We start from the raw sequence: 21,260 nt of genomic DNA on the forward strand, positions 1-21,260 counted from the left end.
AGAAACCATCACCCTTATTTTCCCCATGCAGTGTTTGTGTTGAGGCATAAATTGAGAATTGGTCAGAGAAACTGAATTTAAGATTTTCAAACCCTAGTAGGCCATAAGCCTGTGAATAAATCAGAATGACTCATTAGATGGAAAGCGGTGCAGACTGTTTTGCTGAGGCAAACAGCTATTTCTGTTCCAGTCTGTTTAGGCTCTCAAAAACCCAACCTCCCCCCCCACAAAACCCTGATAATGTTTTTAATGAGCTGGGGAGCTCAAAGGTCTTGCAGCCTTTTCACATTTGCAGATGCATATCTAATGCAACTCAAGGTGGCTTTGTACACTCAGCATTAGAGAACAGCAGAATGACTTGAGCTCCCTCTTCAACCACTTCCATGCTGTGAGTACTTGGAGAAATACATAAACCCCCTCTCCTCCACCCCGGTAATATGTGTATTTTCCAGATGTATGAATAAAATACTTACCTACCTACTTGTGAATGGCTTCGTTTCACACAGCTTGGAGTAGTCCTTAGTTTGATATAGCGAAGCCTTCAAGCAAAATTATGTAGCTGTCAGAACTTGCTATATTGTGTCTGCCCTGTCTCAGTGAAGCCATGCTCACTGGTACCCCCAGGCATGGCTCCTACCATGGCACACCCTTATAGTCCTCTGAGGGGGGCGGTGCGGTGGCTGTCCACTCTGTTCCCCTAAGGGGAGAGGCTACCTGACAGTAGAGGGGATGGAGAAGACATATACATCTCTCAGCATATTAATTTCCCATGGTTTCAAACTGTATTGACTACAAAACTATGTATTTGTTAGGGAAATCTGCCCCTAGTGGCTGAAGACATGTTTAGTCTGGAGAAGAGAAGATTGAGGGGAGACATGATAGCACTCTTCAAATACTTAAAAGGTTGTCACACAGAGGAGGGCCAGGATCTCTTCTCGATCTTCCTAGAGTGCAGGACACGGAATAACGGGCTCAAATTAAAGGAAGCCAGATTCCAGCTGGACATCAGGAAAAACTTCCTGACTGTTAGAGCAGTACGACAATGGAATCAGTTACCTAGGGAGGTTGTGGGCTCTCCCACACTAGAGGCCTTCAAGAGGCAGCTGGACAACCATCTGTCAGGGATGCTTTAGGGTGGATTCCTGCATTGAGCAGGGGGTTGGACTTGATGGCCTTGTAGGCTCCTTCCAACTCTACTATTCTATGATTCTACTGCAAGGTTCAACCATACACATACTTTAAAAATAATATGTTTTAAAAGCAAAATAAAATATGAGGTGTACACCCCTAGGACTCTCTTAGAAGGCATGCCAAAATTCAGTTGTCTAAGATTCATAGTCATGGTGCTATGGTACTGATGGATGGACAGGCACACACATGCGCACATCTTTTATTAGTATTATAGATAATGATTTTTAGGCTGCCTTTAAGGGTTATGCATTGTGAGTGTGAGTGTGTGTGCTCCCTCCCCCCAGATTGATTTTGTGAGTGATCCTTAGTTGGAATCCTATGGTCCAAATTGGCAACGCTGAGGCTGCAGCAAGCAGGGCCTGAGGGGCTAGAAGTAGGGGCATGATAGGCCAGGTGAAGCAGAGTGAAGTAACAAGGCACCAAGAGTCTGCTGCTGTTCCTCTAGCAACCAGTTGCTCAGAATAATGGACCAGTTCTTCAGGCCAGAGCTTTATAGGCCTATGTGAGCAGGCATTGGCTGACATGTTGAGTTACTTGACAATTACTACTCTGCAACACCTAGGCTGCAATATGATGCCTTCATACCTGGGAGTAAGCCGCACTGAATGAAATGGGTCTTACTTTTGAGCAGACAAGTTTAGCATTGCATTGTTAGTCAGCTAGCTGGCACTCTTGCAACACAACACTGACAGCCCAATCCTGTACATGTTTACTTAGAAGAAAGCCCCATTAAGTTCAATGACACTTACTCCTAGGTAAGTGGGTACAGAATCAAATATTTCCCCCCATTTAAAAAAATACATAAATGGATCGTATATATCCATAGCAATGAATGAATACAGTGTTCTAGCAATTATACACAGGCTTCAACAAACCAGACCACATACACATACCCAAATAAGTATCCATTTGTGGCATCTATATACAACTTATTTAAATATTGAAAGCATTGTAAGGTCCTCAATCCATTGCATTATAGGAGGTGTTCATCCTTCAAATGTTGTATTATCAATCTTTTAGCTGTCAAAAGGGCACGGAGAATCCATTTACACCAACCTTTTGTTAATTTCCATGAAGTATAATTTAAAAGTGTGTGTACATCAGTGAATATAAAGACTGTTCCAGTACAAAAATTATCTGTGCAATAACCTTCTCCCAAAAAGAAACAACTACTGAGCGTTGCCCAACAATATGTTTAAAAGAGGCATTAGCTGTATTGCACTGCCAGTAATTAGCTGCATTAGACAATCCTTTCTTAAAGAGATGTTGCGGTCTCTAAGAGGCACAAAACAAACGTTTTTGCTGAAAAAGATGCAGCCTATGATCTGTAGATGTGACAGGTATAGACAACAAAGGATGATCCACTGGTTAGGCATTTTGTAGTGGTGCCCAGCGCAATTTCTCGAATTCCCAAATGTGCCCACAGGACCAGAAAGGCTGGAGACCCCTGGTGTATGAGGTAAGGTTTGGCTGCTGGGTACCCATTTCAAGACCCCCACCTCACTGACAACTTACGTTAAGTGAAATATCTTCTGAAATACTACTGGGTCATTGCCTATTTTAGGAAATACGATGTAATTTATACTAGTAATTACATAATACACTAGTAAATAGAATTTGCATTTTGTGAGCATAGATGCATTACTGGTTAATACTCCCCTATGGAACTCCCATACCTGTTCTGTTGCATATGTGCCTTATCCCATGTCCAGACTTACATTTCTAGTTGCTACAACAAATTCTGTCTTCCCCTATCCGGAGCTATCTTAATCATGTGAAGGAGGAACTCCCAGCCCTCCATTCTGTTACTCATGTACTTTGCTTTCTTTCTGCAAGAGTATTGAGGAAGAATTCATGTCCCTAGTTTTAAGTGAGATCCATAAATACCTGTAGTTTTTAGACTATCTTAGTAATCAAGACAGGCATTCAACTATTGCCCTCTATGGTTGTTCACCCATGTGCACATTAAAAAGTGTGTCAAATCTGAAGTTTCTGTGTGCTACGGAAATACCATAACTATTTTGATACTCCTGTGAGGTAGAAATGTCCTTTATATTTATGCCACATACTTAGTTTCTACTTTGGAGTCTTAGCTAGCAAGAATCCTTGAGCTCAGGCAAAGTGAATAGAATTTCACTGAAACAGTACACTCTCATCTCAAGCACAGGATCCAGTATTTAAGAACCTCATGAGAGGTTCTGGGAAACAGCATTAACAACAACACTGTTCAAAAAGACTTGCTCCATATCCATATCTGCCCTCTTGCTGCTGCCATCCCAAATACAACAAGAGAGAGAAGCAAGCAGATGACAGATCTGGAAAGCAAATATTGGTCTCATTGTGTATAAAACTAAGCAGGGAACATTAGAGGTTATTTTATAGTAGGGATGTACAGATTTTGTAAAATCTGTTCCATCTGCGTCTTGCAGATTGTCAGGTGCCGCTTGTCCTGCCGGCTGCTCTTTGAGGGAATTTGATATTTTTCCTAATTTCCCAAGTTTGTGCAAATTCGCATTTGCACAAATTCCCACTTGTGAAAATGCACAAATCCCCATTGAAATGTGCAGATGCCCCCAACTCACATTTTCATGCTTTCGCCTATGGAGGAAATGCACATTTTCTGGTTGTGGTTTATTTTTTGGTTTTTTACATACTTTTCTATGATTAAATTATGTAAAATTCCAGAAAGTTTTTAAAAAAGGGGGGGGGGGGAAGGTCCACAAGCTCGTGGAATCTGTGTAACTTGTGATAAGCTGGTGTGCTGTGGAATCCATGGAACAGAACCATAGAAATCTGAACTAATTTGATTCCGTTGTGGATTTCACCGACATGCCTACTTAATACTGGACCAGAGCATTAGGCCCTCTGCCTTAATACTGTCTGTCCTGATAGCAGGTCCCTAGGCTGTAAGATCTTTGCTACCTAGAAATTCAGTGCTGCTGCTGAAGGAAGTCAGGAGAGTGGCTGCAAGGGCAAGGGCCTTCTTGGTTGGGGCAGCCCATTTACGGAACGCCCCTCCCTAAGGAGGCTGCCTTTAAACCTACATTCTTCTCTTTTTGGCAGCAGGCAAAGACCTTTCTCCTAAGCATCATACAGATTTCAGTTTTAGGTTTTATATATCTTTTGCTGTTTGTTATTTTGGACTGCATTCTTTTGAATATTTGAATTGTGTTTTATTCTTTCAGTCATTTGTAATCTGCTGAAAGAACATTGTTATGTGTTGGATTAAAAATACAATCAATCAATCATACAAATTCTAATCAAAGATGCCTGGGATTGAATTTGGGATGTCATCTATTTTGGGTGCTTTTGCCACTGAGACCCCTCGGGAGGGAAGCTCTTCTCATTCTTAGTTATGGGTTTCTCTACATGACCTGGCAAGCAGAGTGTACAAGAACTGAATGTAAAGGGTCAGTAAACTGAAAATGTGTTTACTGTTTGCAGACAGGAAGCACGCGCCTGCCCTCACCTCCAGAACCACTACATCGTATAGCAGTGAAAATGACTCTGAGTGTGAATCCCGAAAGGAAGATGATGAACAAGATAACACAGATATCCATTCAGAATATGAAAGTGAAACTGCAATGTCCCAAAAGGAGGAAGGTCAAGAAACAGATGTGGAGGAAGAGGAAGGAATGGGGGAAGCAGAAACCACAACAGCCAAACATGTGCCAGGCGCCTTAGTTGAAAACGAGGTGGAGTCCAACCTGAAGGACATGAGTCCAGTCAGTGAGAAACCCAAGCTTGTAGGGTCGGTAGACACAAACACAAGGGAAGACAGGGAGGAGGAGGAGTTAGTGCATTTCAAAAGCAGCGCTGTAGAATTAGAGCCCAGAAGCAAGGAGTCTTCCAAAGATGAGGAAGAAGGTGGTGAGTATGGTCCACCGTCAGATCTGTGAAGGGTCCATTGCATACAATTGTGTTTTGTTTTTCCTAAGGGAATGCTTCATTTCCCATGCTGTGTTTTGATGTGGCATAGCAAGCACAATAGTTTAATTCCTCGTAATATTGTAATATGTTAGAAGGGTGTGATTTTTCTGCTTTATTGTGTGTGTGCCATATACTGCAGTCATGTAGTATGCTATTGAACATGTGCGACTTTGGTGAGCCTTTCTCTTGTCTTCATCACTATTGTTTTTGGGATGGAAATTGTTTTTATAGAGACCACCAGGTGAAATGGAACTTAGGCCAAGCAATATGCCCACACTTGACAGCCATCACTTCTAAAATCTCAGTTGAGTAGACTATTACAAAAAGAGAGACATCCTGAAGGATGATTCCATCAGACCAGGTTGATTTGTATATACTTCTTATCGGCTCAGAAACAATGATGCCAAAAGAAAAAAATCTTGGTGTGTTTTTATCATTTGAATAGCGAGATACTAGGTATGTTTTTGTTTCCCCATTTTTCAGTGTGAGACTATAGACAAATCTCTTAGCTTTGATCTTACCAAAATGAGGCTAGCAACCTATGAAGTTTCCCTATTCCCAGAGAGCTTCGGCTATTGGGCGGTATAGAAATGCAATAAATAAATAAATAAATAAATAAATAAATACCTGGTTGAATATTTGTCCATCTAGCTCAGTACTATCTCCTTTGGCTGATCTTTTTCACTGGAGATGCCAGACATGGTGTTCTATCACTGAGGCATGGGCCCAAAATATACTGTACAGGCAGGTATATGTTGTTTTATGGATCATAAAATATCTGCAGTTTGTGAAGGTTATTTTTAGTTTCTGAATCTATTGCCTTGGTAGGAAATAAGTAAATTATGCTGTGCATTCCGTTTTTTAAATCTAGATCATGGTGAAATCATCCGCTTAGTGAATCAATTAATATTAATGAGTATGCTATCCATGGTGATGCAGACATGAAAGAGAGCCATAAGTCATGTTAATATTTCCAATTTGTACTTTTATATGTATTCTTCTGGCGGCAAAACATTATACAATGTTCTTGCCTAGTTTTAATAGATGTCAATGGTTTGTTTCATATTGCTTTGTGTTGTTGCATGGAATAGTTTGGCATGTGCAGAATGTTATAAAAATTGGAATTGTTTGCAAACATCTTGGTGCTGGATTGCCTTTCATTGCCTTGTAATTTGTTATGTATAAAACACGGAGGAAAATTGAGGGAAAAAATACAGTTCTGGATGATTATGCTGAATTATTTATAGGTGTTTAGTTGTTGGAAATCTTTTCCTTCATCCATATGCTGGGTTCTCAATGTGAGCGACTTCCCAATTAGACTGTTAGATGAGATGAATATTTAAGCACTGTTGAAGAATGAAGTTATTAACTGTTTAACAAGTACACACATAGGATTAAGTGCTCTAATACAAAATGGAAGCATGGAGTAATCATGTGGGTTGAGTTAATGGCCTGCCACAGATTTCAGCGCAAAAGGGTATCATCATTTCTGTTTAACTCAGATTTCTGAACACGGTAATTAAACAGTTGTTTGATAGTTTTGGATTTGAATTAACATGTCTTCAGATTCTAGTGGTGTAGTTGCAGGCAGTGAATTTTCAGATGGCTGCTGAAATGATATATTTTTTTAAAAAAGCTAATGTTGCAGTTTAGTGTAAGCCTCGGTGGTGGGGAACATCATGACAAATCTGGGGTGGGGGTGGGGGAAATAAAGTTTGTCACTTAAACTTTTCACAATAAGAAACATGAGCACAGCTAAGATTAACGTTGTAATTTGAAGAATGGCATATAGCATAGAGAAAGTTTGGCCTCAGTAAACTGTGCCAAGACCACATGATGCTCAAGAAAGCAATCAGTGGTGGTTGTGGAGGGGGTTTTAAGGAGGGGTTTTGATTATTTTGTCCAAGTCCCTTTCTCTAGGAAAATCAGGAACAATAATCCACATCCACAGTCAATTAGAAAAAAACTAGGGAAAAAAACATGACATTTGAAAAATAACCAATATAGGGTATAAAAAGATAAAGGAAAAGAGAATAGCACAGACTCCCATAACAGATATTTTATACTTATTTTATATAAGTGCACACATGAAAATAACCTTCCCCAGTCTGGTGTCCTCCAAATGTTTTGGATGACATTCTTGACCATTGGCTATGCTAAATCGGGCTGATGGAAGTTGACATCCAAAGCATCTGGAGGGCATCAGTTTGGGAAGGCTGTAGTAAAGTAATCTTTTTTTTTAAAGAGGTACATTGCTCCCTAGGAAAATTATTACCTGTACAAGTCAAAACTCAGCATGTTCAGTGGGCCTTACTTTCTGGCAAGTTGTCCAAATGAAGCAAGGGATATCCACCTCAGAAGCAGCCTTCTGTGTAGTAACTGTTACATGTGCAAATGCCTACTAGGATTAGCATTGGCATTTACACCTCAATGCACATCTGGATCCTGCTGCCATTAGTTGCATCATGCAACTAAATGTTCATGATTAGAAATAGAATGGTACCAATATGTGAACTTCTTATTAAGCTCCTCCTTCCAATGACCCATCAGTTTCATGCACATTGCAGAGACAGAATAAAGGGTTCTTTACACACCACACAGTTTAACCTTGTTATGTGCATCAGCTTGTAGGCAAAACAATGTTAGGGAGGACTCAGCTCCAAAATGCATCAGTGAAGTGTCTATACCTAGGCAGAAACCTTCAGGCATCTTTTAAAAAGACATAAATGCCAGATGACTTTTACACAATGATTTCTTTTTTGAATGTTGTTTTGCACCAAAGAAGGTGGGGGGGAGTCTTCTGGTTTTGTTCTGGGAATAGTGGCTGCTAAGCTGATAGGAACACAGTATTAATAATACATATTCTGTTAAGAACAAGTGAAATGTAAATAACCTTATTACATAAGCACCGAGATTACAATGAAAATATTGGCACAACTTTAGTCTACGTCGCGGGGCCTAATAAGAATGCAGTGAAAATGTAGCAAAATAGGAGATGTGGTTTCTTGAGCATTTAGGAATATCAAATATGTGTGTGTTGAATGCATGGGGATTAGCATTCAGATTTGCCCCATGCATCAAAATGAGATGAAATTTGCAAGCTCTTTAACTTGTTTAGGGAATTGATAGAATCTTCAAAATTGTGTTTGGAAGCTTAGTATTAAAAAATGCCTTGTGTTTATCTGTAGCAGAATGACAGCTTTTCTGTTGTCTAATGATTTTGGTTGTGTGCAAATTAAAAATATTTCTGAACAAAAATCATCTTATGGCTTGGTGGTATTTTGGAGGTGGGGGAGCTGGTGTCTTGATCTTTCTTTTTGCATGGTGGAGATTTTGCTGCATGACATTTTCATTTCTTAAAGGCAGAATGCTGTTTGCTGTATGTTATGGGTGTAATGCATCCTTGTGGTGAAGGTTTCTGGATTTTAATTGGCGTCCTTAACTGCTAGTAGCATAGCTTGTAAGTTAGTTTTATGACCAGACTTTTTTTCCAATGTCTTTCCTTTTGCTCCCTGTGTTTTGATTGCTGCGCTATGTTTGAAGATTCCAAATCGGTCAAAGAGAAAATAGCTGAGGCCATTGGGAATGATCAGCTTTTCAGTTCTGAACCTGAGCCTAGTGATTCCAGTACAGAGGATGAGGAAGAAATGGTTGTTGCTACTCGAGATAAACATGAAGGTAAAGTCAACTGATAAAGTGGGGACCTGCTTTAACTATCACTATCCATTCTAAAATGGCTAAATCTTTCACCCCTACATTTTATACTCTCAACTTTTCCTTCTTGTTGGTTCCTGTCGACAGTTGGTTGGCCACTGTGTGAACAGAGTGCTGGATTGATCCTGCATGGCTCTTCTTATGTTCTTTCATTTTCTTCCCTTTCATTGGGGCAATAAATAACTAGGGTCTAAAGTTTCTGAAGAACAGTGTTTTTCAGATTTATAACCTTTATGACATTTTATCCACATCAAGTCATCCAGATGTGTTGGACCACAACTTCCACAATGCCATTGAGGATTGTTGGAGTTGCAGGCCTTTTCTATACCTAAGGGGCTTTGGGGAGGGAGGGGGGATGATCCTGGACCTACCTGCTTCTGGGATTGTCCCTGGGCATCTAAACAGAAGTGTGACATCCCGAAAGGGAAGAGAGACATTGCGCCCATCACGTCCGCCATTTTAAAAACAAACAAACCAGGAACACTTGCACTCCAGCAAAAACTATGTTTTTTCTAAAAAGCCCTGATCCCGCTCCCCCCTGATGTCACCAGACTTCCCCCGGCCTGGCTCTTTCCCTCTGCTGATCCCTGCTACTTACGGGGAGGAGGGGAAAGGCTGGGATGGGCACCCACACTGCCTGTGGTCCTTGGGATCATCCCAGGACCGTGGGTAAAACCAGGATAACTGAGATCTTGGTTATCCTAGGAAAATGGAGGGATTGTCCCTGCCTCCTCCCAGGATCCCCTGTGCATCATTTGGACACATAGGGACAATCCAGGGATGATCCCAGGGAAAATCCAAGATTAGAAAGGGCCGTAGTCTAACATATCTAGAAGGCTGGCCTTCATGATAAATAGGCATCCACTTGATGAAACTGACCTGTGGGTCAGGGTTTCGAAGCTTTCTCCCACTTCATACAAATACTGTACAAATTTTACGGCTCCTATAAACAATTTTTCCACCAGGCAAATGGTGGGTTTCTTAGTAATGCTGCTTTTCTGCTCTCTTGTTCTTCTGGCTGAATTATAATCACTTTCTTTAGCTCTGTTCCCCCAAGATGCAAGGTTTTTTGACTCCAAGATTTGTCTGGTTTGATTGCATTGTTCATTGAACGTCACATATAAAGGCATAGATGGATGCCAGCAGCACTTTAACTCCTACCATTTTTGCTGCAGAGTGTTTAAATTATACAACTGTACAAGTCAGAAGGACCCTTTCTTCTTATAGATTCCTCTATAATTCCTTTTTTAAAAAAACTTTAAACGTTTAGAGTGCGATTTATTGAACATAATTAGTAATGAGCAGATAGTGTTTGCAGAGTATCTCCAATGAAGGCTGGTTCAGAGGTGTGTGTGGGGGGGGGGGGAGGCTTCAAGATTAAGAAAGTTAGGCTGCAATCCTAGACACACTTTCCTGTGAGTAAGCACCATTGAACTCAACGAGGCTTACTTTCGAGTAGAGATGCCTGGGATTACACTGCCAGTTGCACCTAAATCCCTTTGGAAATCAGTGGGAAAAATTAATCCCAACTAACTTGAGTTTCATTGATGTCAAATAACACTTTTCATAACAATATTTTTGCCTAATAAAACACACACACACACACACCAAACACTGATACAGTTATCACAATTACAACTTATGCTGTGTTTATTTTAGTAGTGCCAGATGGAGCTTCCTTAGCAAAAGATGCACGAGTGCATGGATTGCAGAAGGTTGCAGAGCAAGTGGATCGAGAGAAACAGATGGTGGGCAAGGAAAGAGCACTCAAGGAAGAAGAGCTTGTAGATGAGGAAGGTCCCAAAGAAGGCACTCAGGCAGAAGAATTACTAGCCCAAAACAGAACAGTGGAACACCCATTAAAGAATGAGCTTGTGACAGGAGATACAGATTTGGAGAAGGAAGCAGTAGTAGAATCAGATCTGAGCAACGTAGAAGAAGAAGCAATGTATGAGGAAGAAAAGTCATCTGAGGGGAAGGTAAAAGCAAAGCAAGAACTCAAAGAGCCAAAGGAAACAGCACCAGAACACGAGACTTCTATTGGAGAGGAGATATTAGGGAGAGGGCAGTTAGAGGGGGAGAAAGTGGAGGACCAGAATATCGCTGAGGAATTCATGGCTTCTGAGGGAGAAGAAGGTGGAGAAAAGGTAGTTGAGGCATGTGAAGTTTTGGGGACTATAAAATTAGTGGGGAGAAAGGCCATAGAAGGGGAAGCACATGAGGCAGAGGAGATTATGGAAGAAGCACTTCAGGCAGGTGAAGCTCTGGGGACAACGTTTGCAGAGAGAGGCATTCTAGGGGAGGCTGAATCTGAAGGAAATGCAACTTTAAAAGATACAGAACATGAAGCAGAGGCCATAGAAAATGATGGCCTCGTGGAAAAGAAATGTATTGAAGAGAAATCTCTGAAGGCAGATGAATACATGGAGGAGAGAAAACATTTCAAGATGGAACTGGGGAAAGTCCCCCTTGTGCATGCAGAATTTATAGCACCAGAAGCAAAAGTGGAAGAGATCATCTCTACTGATGAAAAAGCAGCTTCTTCAGGAGACAAATCAATAGGTGGTGGGAATGATATCATAGGAGAAGTTCCATCTGACACGGAGGAAGTACTCCAGGTAGAAAAGTTAGGAAAAACATCTCCAGAAATGAGTGAAATGAAAAACATACCTACAGAAGAACATTCCACGCTAGTGAAAGAAGAATCTTTGGTGGAAGAGGCCTCCCAGGTTTATGAATCCACAAGGATCATTTCAGAAACAGAAAAAGAAGAGAATGTAGTGCAAGCAATGGGAGGCACAACTGAACAGGGATGGATGGAAGATATGCTCATGTCTAAAGTGGCAGTTCCTGAAATGAAACAGGGAATTGGGAAAGAAGAGCTTTTTGCTGAAAATGTCCCAGAAACTACAGCATTGGTGACTGAAGAAACAATAAGGCAAGGAGATGCAGAAAGAAAGATAGTTGTTCAAGGAAAAGTAGAGGGTAAAGAGGCTGAAAGAGAGATGGCAGCTAAAGGGGAAAGGGAGGACGAAGAGGAAGAAACAGAGATAGAAGTGGTATCTCTGGTCACAGGACTTGAGGGAGAAACAGTCTCTAAGATGACCATCATGAGACGGCAACGTGTAGTCAGTGTAAGAGAAGAGACGGTAGCAGAGGCAAAAGACATACATGAATTATCAGCACAAAAAGTAGCATTAGGAGGAGGAGCAGTGAACAAAGAGGAGGGAATGGAGAATGAAGCAAACTTCCAAGATGAAGTGGAACAAACACCTGAAGAGGCTGTAGCAGAGGAAACATCAATTTTCTTGGCGATGCACAAGGAAGAGATAACTGTTCAAGAAGAGACCGAAGATGAAGAATCAGACACTGAAGAACAAATGAAAGGAGAAGGAGCAATAACTCTGGCAAATGTAAAGGAAGCTCTGTTAATAGGGATACAGCAGTTCATAACAGACGTATCACAGATGAAGGAAGATAAGGATGATAAGGAAGATAAGGAAGAAAGACCTCAGATGGAAGGGCTAGCAGAGGAAATGTCGCCTCAGGAGGATGCAGTGAGTGAAGATTTTTTTACAGTTATGGTAGCAAAAGAAAGATGGGTTTCTGAGAGTGACAAAGCCGAGGGAATAGGAACAGGAGAGTCTGTGGAAGGAATCTTTTTGGAGGGAAAATACGGAAGTGGAAACAGAAGAACATCAGGACAGGAAGAATGCCCAATAGAAAATGTGACAGTGACTGGAGCCATTCTACAGAGTACCCAGTGGTCCGAAAGAGAGCAGCACCAAGAGTTTGTTGGATCATCTGACTGAGAAGATAGAGGCTAAGGGTGAAGGTGAGCATGTGCCAAAGATCCAAAAAGCTACGTCAGGCCTGCGCAAGGGCCTGCACTAGCCAAGTGATGTGTGTTTAGATGTTTCTTGACCCACTGAATTGCAGATCCCAATTCCCATGAGGTATCACAAACTACTTTTTAAACTTTAGATCTTTGGAACTATATCGATTTGGAGCACAGGGCATGATCAAGCTACAGTTAAGCACATTAGTAGAGAAAGGTATTCCCCCCTCCCCCAAATGACTCTCTTCTTCCAAAGTTCTCCCACTATTTCCTAGTCATTTGGGGGTATTTCCCTCTGAAAATGATGTGTCTGTCAACTTAGCCTGCTGACCAGTAAGAAACTTTAAGCAGTCATTTTGGCCCCATTAACTCTCTCCTGTTTCCCCCCAAGCTTCAATAGTGCCTATAGTCACAAGTCTACTGGTTCCTTAAGGTAAGTGTGATCCATGTCATCAGTGAATGAAGGCCTGTAAGTTGCCCACTTTTGACTGCATTCCTACTATTGTTTGATGCAGTGACGTCTTAGTAGTAAAAGGCAGAATACCAGCAAAAAAGCATGACAGGACATTCATCAACTACACATAGTATAGCAACATAGCTAGAATATATATTTTCCCATCATATAATAAAACACTTCCATGTACAGAATCAGACCAATGGTCCATCTAGCTCAATATCATCTGCTCTCCTCAGGGGTCTCAGGAAGAAGCCCTATAATCTGTTCTGGAGAATTGCCAGAGAGTCTAGGGTGACCATATGGAAAGGAGGACAGGGCTCCTCTATCTTTAACAGTTGTATAGAAAAGGGAGTTACAGCAGGTGTCATTTGTATGCATGCAGCACCTGGTGGAATTCCTTCATCATAACAGTTAAAGCTACAGGAGCTATACTAGTGTGACCAGATACAAAAGAGGCCAGGGCTTTTCATATGGTCACCCTACCAGAGACTGAACCTCTAACTTTCTGCATGCAAAGCATGTTCCCTACCTTGGAGTGGTTGGCTCCTTTTCCAAAGGTACACTGCCCACTCTTCCCTGGCACCTTCATAACTACAGGTGATTCTGCCCTGCCCTGCCCTTCAAATGAAGTAGAAGCTTTAGGCTGCAACCCTATACCTATTTACCTGGGAAGATGTCCCATTGAACTCAATGGAGCTTACCTCTGAGTAGCCATATATAGGATTATGTTGTGCCAAGAGTGAAATCTACTTCAGTGGGAGGGAAACAATTAATGGTGCTGTAGTAACAAGTACCTCTTCTTCATTCAGCACAGGAATACCAGGCATAGGAGTAGGTGATCCAGCCCTCTTGTGTGGTGACCAAAGTACCCTTGGGCTCTAAAAGGAAATAGATTAGGAGGGAATCTACACGTCATTGTGAGGGCGCTTACATGCGCCCCCAGTGCGCCCCCACAATGACTATGTAGACCGAGAAAGAAGAGACGGAGGAAGAGGTGGCTAGGGAACCGGCTGCGTCCTTGCCGCCGCCTCCCCGCCGGCCTCCTGCTGCCGGACTAAGAGCCACCCAGGTCAGAGAGCTCGGCGGAAGCGGAAGCAGCAGGAGGGCGGCGGCGGCGGCAAGGACGCGGCCGGTTCCCCAGCCACCTCCTCCTCCGCCTCTTCCTCCGTCTCTTCTTTCTCGGTCTGCACAGTCGTTGTGGGGCGCACTGGGGGCGCATGTAAGCGCCCTCACAATGACGTGTAGATTCCCAGTGGGACACCCCTCTGTGTTTTTCCCCACCTCTGGAATCTTGTTAAGTGAGTGCTCTACATCTCAAACATCTGAATGCCCTGAAGCTCCTGCAGAGTAATAACCTAATGTTTGCATCACTTCCTTTACTCAGATCTATTGCTTCAGAATTCAGAAGATTCCCCCTGATATGAGTTACAGAATTAATACCAGCCAGAATAGAGATTTTGAAGCCAAAAATACTGTACCAAGAAAATTCAAAATTCTGTTTAATAAATTGTGATAATTTACCCAATAGTGAATTATGAATAACCGATGCTAAATTTTCTAATTGTTTATGGGGGGATGGGGAAAACACCCCACACCAGAATATGCAGAGGGAATATGCAAATCTTTGGAAGGCTCCAATTAAAGTAAACCATTGCTTTTGAAGCTTGGAGATCTACTGCAACAGAAATGCTGGGGTTGTCGGTTTTTCCTGTAAAATTTCCATTGTTTCGCATTATGAAGTCATTAGACTTCACTTTATGAAGCTGTGATCAACCTTTGGCCAGTATCCAATTGTGCCCCTCTACTTATGCCCACTTCCACTCTACTGACTCACTTCCAAAAGTGCTGGTTCCTGCTGATTCCGTTGCACAAGAGGGACCCACTGCTTAAGCAAGGGAGATTTAGCACTTGCCAGAGGAAGCCCTGAAAGGATCAGGAACACTCATTTCTGGAAGGAAACTGCTCAGAGGATCTTCCTTATGTAAGCTCCACTGACTTTCCTCATCCCAGAAATGAGCATTTCCACTCGTTTTAAAGTTGCTCTGGAAGTATTAAATTGCCGTTGCGCAAAAGAATCGGAGGAGTGCGGGAGAATCAGTGGGGGTGTAAGCACCCCATTGGATACTGGCTTATACTTTGTCAGACTTACAATCTATACACTATTCAGCTAATGTTCTTTCTTTTTTCTCCCCAGAATGCTCTGGGGGTCGGACATTCCAACTGTGTCAGCATTGCAGTCTGAAGACATGGCAGAAACCAAGACTTGCTCAAGCATCGTCTCCAGTTCTTTCAGTGCTTGCAGTTTCTCTTTTCCATCATTATTATTATTATTATTATTATTGTGATGATTATTTAGTAACCTTTTAACGAATCACTCTAGACTGGTGCTGGCTGAGTTGCCTGCCCTCTTCTTTTCTTCGTGGGTAGAACCAGCACTTGTCACTTTGCACTAGAACAGCTCCAGGCAAGTAAAATAAGCTTATCTAACCCATTTCAGAAATAGCACCCCTTTATAAATATGAAAATAATAATCATGAGGCCTGTCCAGCAGCTGCCACACATTTCTTTTCAAAAAACAGAGAATTATTATGTTACTGGAACATTCTCAAAATCAGCCAGTTAACTGCAGTGATTCAAAAGTCACATGAGGACTTTATGTAGAAGAATAAAACACCTGCAAACAGATCAGAAAATGGTATGTATTGTGATTATATCCATGACTTCTCCCTCTGCCTTTTGTGAGTCTTTCTTTGTTTAAGAGAGTATATTGTTTAGGATATGAATCTCAAAATATCATTTACAGTGGAATTAGTTCTACATTCAGATGTAGAACATGCAATACACTTGGTTTCTAATGTTGATTAATTGAGATCCATAATGGAAAGAGGAATGGCATCATCTCTAATGGCCATGTAATATTTGTATGTGTAAGCAGGGGCAATTTCTCCATCCATGTCATGTTATGATATGACTCCATTGCCTCCTCTCTTGGTCTTGGATCCAAAGTGGTGCTTGCAGGAATAGAAGGCACTTAGGGTTGTTGAAGGGAGGGTGCCAAGCAATCTCTGTCATGCAAGTAGAACTTTCCCCACGTTCCTTTGGAGCCAAGCCATTGGCTTTTGTAGATGACGTCACAACTTCTCAGACCTGTTGCAAGGAGAATTTCCATGGTGTAGCTGTCTCAAAAAGCATGGATAGGTGATGGGTGTCTACGTGTAACACACATAAGAGACTTCTCACGAAGATTTGCAGTATTGTACAGAAAGGGTCCACTCATACATACCAGAATAGCGCACACACACTTGACAGTGTGGGGTGAACATCAAGATTTTCTATATGAAAGTGCTAAGATTCCCGACTGAAGGGTGCATTTAATTTTGAGGGCACTGGGGCTAGGGGAGATATGACACCAAAGTACAACACCATCTTCGCTTGAAGTGCCTAAAAAATAATAATCAGTTAGGTTCCCCCAAAGTGTTGATATTCTTACCTCATGAGTTGACTTTGCCATTTCCCAACACTTCAGCCGCATGGAGTCTGCATGGCTGCTGCCAGGCCTGAAGGGATTTGGTGCATTGGAGCTCAGCCCTTCAATCCTGTCATGACTTCTTAAGCATTCTGATTTAGGGACTTTATGAATTTGTCCTTTTTGAAAAGAGCACCATTCAAAGGTTAAGAGTGACTCTGGTTCAGTGTGGGTTTCAGCAGGCATTCAGCTTTTAGCTGTGAAGTCCTGTTTCTTTATTCCTGCATAACCTGGATGACCCAGGCCTGGGTTCATATATCACTTCTGGGTCGGAACTTGGGCAGCCATTGCTATCTCTACATGTATGTAGCGGTTCTACTAGCGAAGTAGAGAGAGGAATCTCTGTTCATGCAACCGAATGGGCAAAATGAAGAAAGGTTACGGCAGCAGAATCTGCTTGCAACTGTAACAGACTGGCAGCATTTATTATAAAAACCTGCCAAAGTTTGATTGGTAAAATAGCACCCATTAACACTGGAGGAAGAGAGCAATGGTGAATGCTATTTCATCAGGTTTTCAAGAAATCTGTTCTTGGCTTTGCCATAGTCTTACTATGTGTTTTGCAGTAAGTCTTCAGCATGGGACTTTACACAAATGAGTTATGCTGTAAAAGAATATAATAGGAAAGGAAGTCTAAAGTGAAGGTATATTTATCGGGGTAATTGCTTACCCAAAATATAGCAGAGTGCGAAATAGCAGCAGCGTAGAGTCTGGAAATGGTTTCAGCTTGAATTTAGGAACAAAAAGAAGCACTCACGGTCTTTGGTCAGTAAGAAGCTTTACTGACACTAAATAAATTACTTACAGAATAAATGGTCATATATACAGTCCTTTCACCAACAGTACAGCAACAACGTAGCAGTATAACATCAGCAGTCTGATAATGTCAGCAGTAAGTTCCAGCAGTAAGTTCCAGCAGTAAGTTCCAGCAGTAAGTTCCAGCAGTAAGAAGCCATACAACATGGACTTCTTAAATACACTTTTCTCCTTGGCCCAATTAACCAATAGTCTCTTCATCTTGTACATCTCGTACCGCACGTAGGCCAGGGAAGAATCTGCTTCATACTGGACTTCTCCTGGCAGAGACAATCTGGCCAAGGACATCTTTTTAACTCTTTAGAGTCCTTTTCCTTCTGTGGGTAAAAACCTAACCACAACACCCTTTCATTTTTAACTACAGAAAAAATACAATTTACATTTCATTACATTTCACCTGTAAGAAATCAACTTTACATGTTTACAACAATCCCAACATTGTGTACATTTCTCTGTGTGTTACATTTCCCAGAGACTTATTTATATGTAAGCTTTTCTTTTCTTCTTCTTCCAAGCACTGTTGAAAAACTTTGTGCTTTGGGGCGTTGAACTACTTTGCAATCTTCCAACTTGCAAACTTTCAGCAATTTTAAAACTTTCTGCTTCTGGCTTTTTAGGTAATTTCCTTTGGAAACTTTTCTACCTCTACACCAAGGTAACACCTAACTTTCCCCAGAGACTTCAGTTTCAACCCTTCCTGCAGCTTTGGGCTGAGTTTTCTTGAATGTGGTCTTGGGAACTCCCTGCCACCAGTAGACGAACCACTAGCTCCACAATCATGTACTCTTTTGCTTGCCCCTTTGCATACAGACACATGTGTTTGAAAACACCCCCTTTCAGTTTTCGCTGCCTGAAAACACTTTTCTTGCTCTTGTTCAGACAATTTCAACACATCACTGTAACTCTCAGGTTCAGACTTCACATAACAAACACTGAATTCATCTGAATACTTTAAAGGTGGAATTCCTTTGTTTTTTCTTTGTGAACGACGAGGTACACTGGAAATTTCTTCCTCCCTTTCATTTCCCTCCTCCCTTCCACTTTTGGGAGTGGAAACACTCTTCTCAGAGATGTGAGGGCTCTGAGAAGTTAACCCCTGAGTTACTGTCTTCTCCTGGTTGTTCACGGTTTCTAACAGAACTTGGGAACCTTGTATCCTGTCCCAACCTGCTTCCTGAAAAGTAGCAGACCTAGAAACAACCACCTTCCCATGACTTAGGGAAAAACGCCAAGATTTGGATTGCATGCCTGAATAACCCACAAAACGTAATTTCACAGACTTGGCTTCACCTTTAGACCTTTTGGACTTTGGGATATGCACGTATGCCCAAGACCCCCATGTTCTCAAGTGAGACAAATCTGGCTTTGAACCAAAAAGTAAACAGTAAGGCGAACTGCCTGTAACCCTGCTCCAGGTTCTATTACACAAATAGTTTGCGGTTAAAAATGCTTCTCCCCACAAATCTTGCTCAGCGTTTGCATCAGCCATTAGAGAATCTTTCTTCATTTGAAGTACTCCAATTCTTCTCTCAATTGACCCATTTTGAAAAGGAGTTTGGGGATCTATTAACCTGTGTGTGATTCCTGTCTTCCTAAACCACTCACAGAACCTTCCAGAAACAAACTCACCCCCACGGTCCGACTGCACAGAAATAATGGGCTTGTTAAAGAACTTTTCCGCCCAAGTTTTCCAATCCCTAAAAGTTTCAAAAGCTTCTGATTTTCGCTTCAGTAAATAACACCAACTAAAGCGTGTGTAATCATCCAGAATTACAAGCACGTAACTGGATCCCCCTTGTGTAGGCGTGAATGGCCCTACCAAGTCAATAAACACCAGTTCAAAAGGCTTTTGTGACACCCTGTCACTTTTCCTGCAGATGTTCTGCACCCGGGATTTGGTCTGATGACAGATTGAACAATCCAAGAAATTTTTACAGTTTCGCAAGCTTAACCCTGTACACACTTGAGGCATGTGACTTAACACTTTAAAACTTGCATGACCTAAACGCCTGTGCAACTCATGAACACAATTTTTATGGTCTGGCACGTTACCAGTTTGTGCCACCCTTTCTTTACCTGCACCCATGTAGAACAGTCCATTTTTAACATGTCCCAGTGCCACATTTTGTCCATCCTTAATCACTTGGCACTCATCCTTCTGAAACGTAACAACGTATCCTTCAGACGTTAGAGCACTAACAGAAAGGAGACAAAAATCTAAATCTGGAACATACAGAACCTGTTCACACTCCTTTTGCAGACATGGAACGTAGCAACAGCCAATTCCTTCCACCCTCGACGTTCGTCCATCTGCAAGCGTGATTGACTTCACCTTGCTTGGTTCCAACTTCCGAAACGCCTCTGGATTATTAGAAATTGTTCTGGACGACGCAGAATCAATCAGCCAAACCTCTTGGGCCTCGTTACACCTCACTGTGGCTGAAACAAATGCATTCGAGCATTCCTTCTCCTCTCCAGCCTGTGTAACTCTCTTCTTCCTTTTTTTACAGAAGCGTTTGATATGACCCGGCTGTTTGCAAAAATAACACTTTCTTATTGCAACTGCGGTTCTCTCCACACTGTTGTCTTGGAAACACTTATCTTTCTGCATTCTTTCTCCGCTGCCAAGGGCTGACTGCTTAACCCTTTCCTGGCAGTTTTCCTCCTTCCTGGAAAGACGCCGTTTCTCTTCTTGGAGCAAACGACCCGTCAAATAATGAAGAGTGAGTTCATCAGTCTTCATACTTTCCAGACTAGTTGTCAGAACGTCCCAGCTTTGAGGCAACGACCCCAAAATCAGGTAGCACTTATGCTCTTCCGTAAAAACGATTCCGACCTCCTGCAACTGGACAAATAGAGATCTCACCTGTTGGAGATGATTTGCCAAACTTCCAGCCTCCTCCAACTTTAACCGATACAGCTCTCTGGTGAGGCTCAGCCGTGTGCTTGCCGACGCACGCACATAAATCTGTCTCAGCGCATTCCAGCTGTCTCTTGCCGTCTCATCTCTGGTGATATGGACAATTTGCGAGTCCTCCATACTCAAGACAATGTTTGCTTTGGCCCTTTCATTCTGCTCTTCCCACACTTGTGCTTCTTGAGCAGTCTGACCAACCGGCCTCGGGACACTCACGACGTTCCAACATCTGTCCCGCTTCAAAAACATTTCCATCTTGAATGACCACGTTAAGTAATTTCTCTCATTCAGCCGTTCCACCGGAATACTGGATGCCATCTGAACCTGGGCCATCCTCACCGGCTGGGCTGGAGCGCGACTCACACTGGATACAGACCCGTCTGAGCTCGATGAACTGCCTGAGCTCGACTCCGTCTTTCCCTCCAGCGTTCCTTTGCTCTCAAGCTTTCCAGCAACCAAAAATTATGCCTTCCAGACTTTCTCTGGGCGCATAACCTATCGGGGTAATTGCTTACCCAAAATATAGCAGAGTGCGAAATAGCAGCAGCGTAGAGTCTGGAAATGGTTTCAGCTTGAATTTAGGAACAAAAAGAAGCACTCACGGTCTTTGGTCAGTAAGAAGCTTTACTGACACTAAATAAATTACTTACAGAATAAATGGTCATATATACAGTCCTTTCACCAACAGTACAGCAACAACGTAGCAGTATAACATCAGCAGTCTGATAATGTCAGCAGTAAGTTCCAGCAGTAAGTTCCAGCAGTAAGTTCCAGCAGTAAGTTCCAGCAGTAAGAAGCCATACAACATGGACTTCTTAAATACACTTTTCTCCTTGGCCCAATTAACCAATAGTCTCTTCATCTTGTACAT

The 21,260-nt window shown here is 42.1% G+C and overlaps 1 protein-coding gene across 1 annotated transcript in view; it reads left to right on the forward strand.

Moving 5' to 3' along the window:
• Positions 1 to 15,383, forward strand: part of ERICH3 (glutamate rich 3) — a 75,418-nt gene extending 60,035 nt beyond the window's left edge. Inside the window, exons 12-15 of the mRNA XM_063134153.1 lie at positions 4,636 to 5,061; positions 8,665 to 8,799; positions 10,498 to 12,670; positions 15,325 to 15,383. Of these exons, the coding sequence (XP_062990223.1) occupies positions 4,636 to 5,061; positions 8,665 to 8,799; positions 10,498 to 12,647 (2,711 nt within the window). The 3' untranslated portion in view covers positions 12,648 to 12,670; positions 15,325 to 15,383. The remainder of the gene's footprint in view (positions 1 to 4,635; positions 5,062 to 8,664; positions 8,800 to 10,497; positions 12,671 to 15,324) is intronic.
• The last annotated feature ends 5,877 nt before the right edge of the window (positions 15,384 to 21,260 follow it).

This window comes from Elgaria multicarinata, chromosome 1, assembly GCF_023053635.1.
Source record: "Elgaria multicarinata webbii isolate HBS135686 ecotype San Diego chromosome 1, rElgMul1.1.pri, whole genome shotgun sequence".
Taxonomy (NCBI): Eukaryota; Metazoa; Chordata; class Lepidosauria; order Squamata; family Anguidae; genus Elgaria; species Elgaria multicarinata.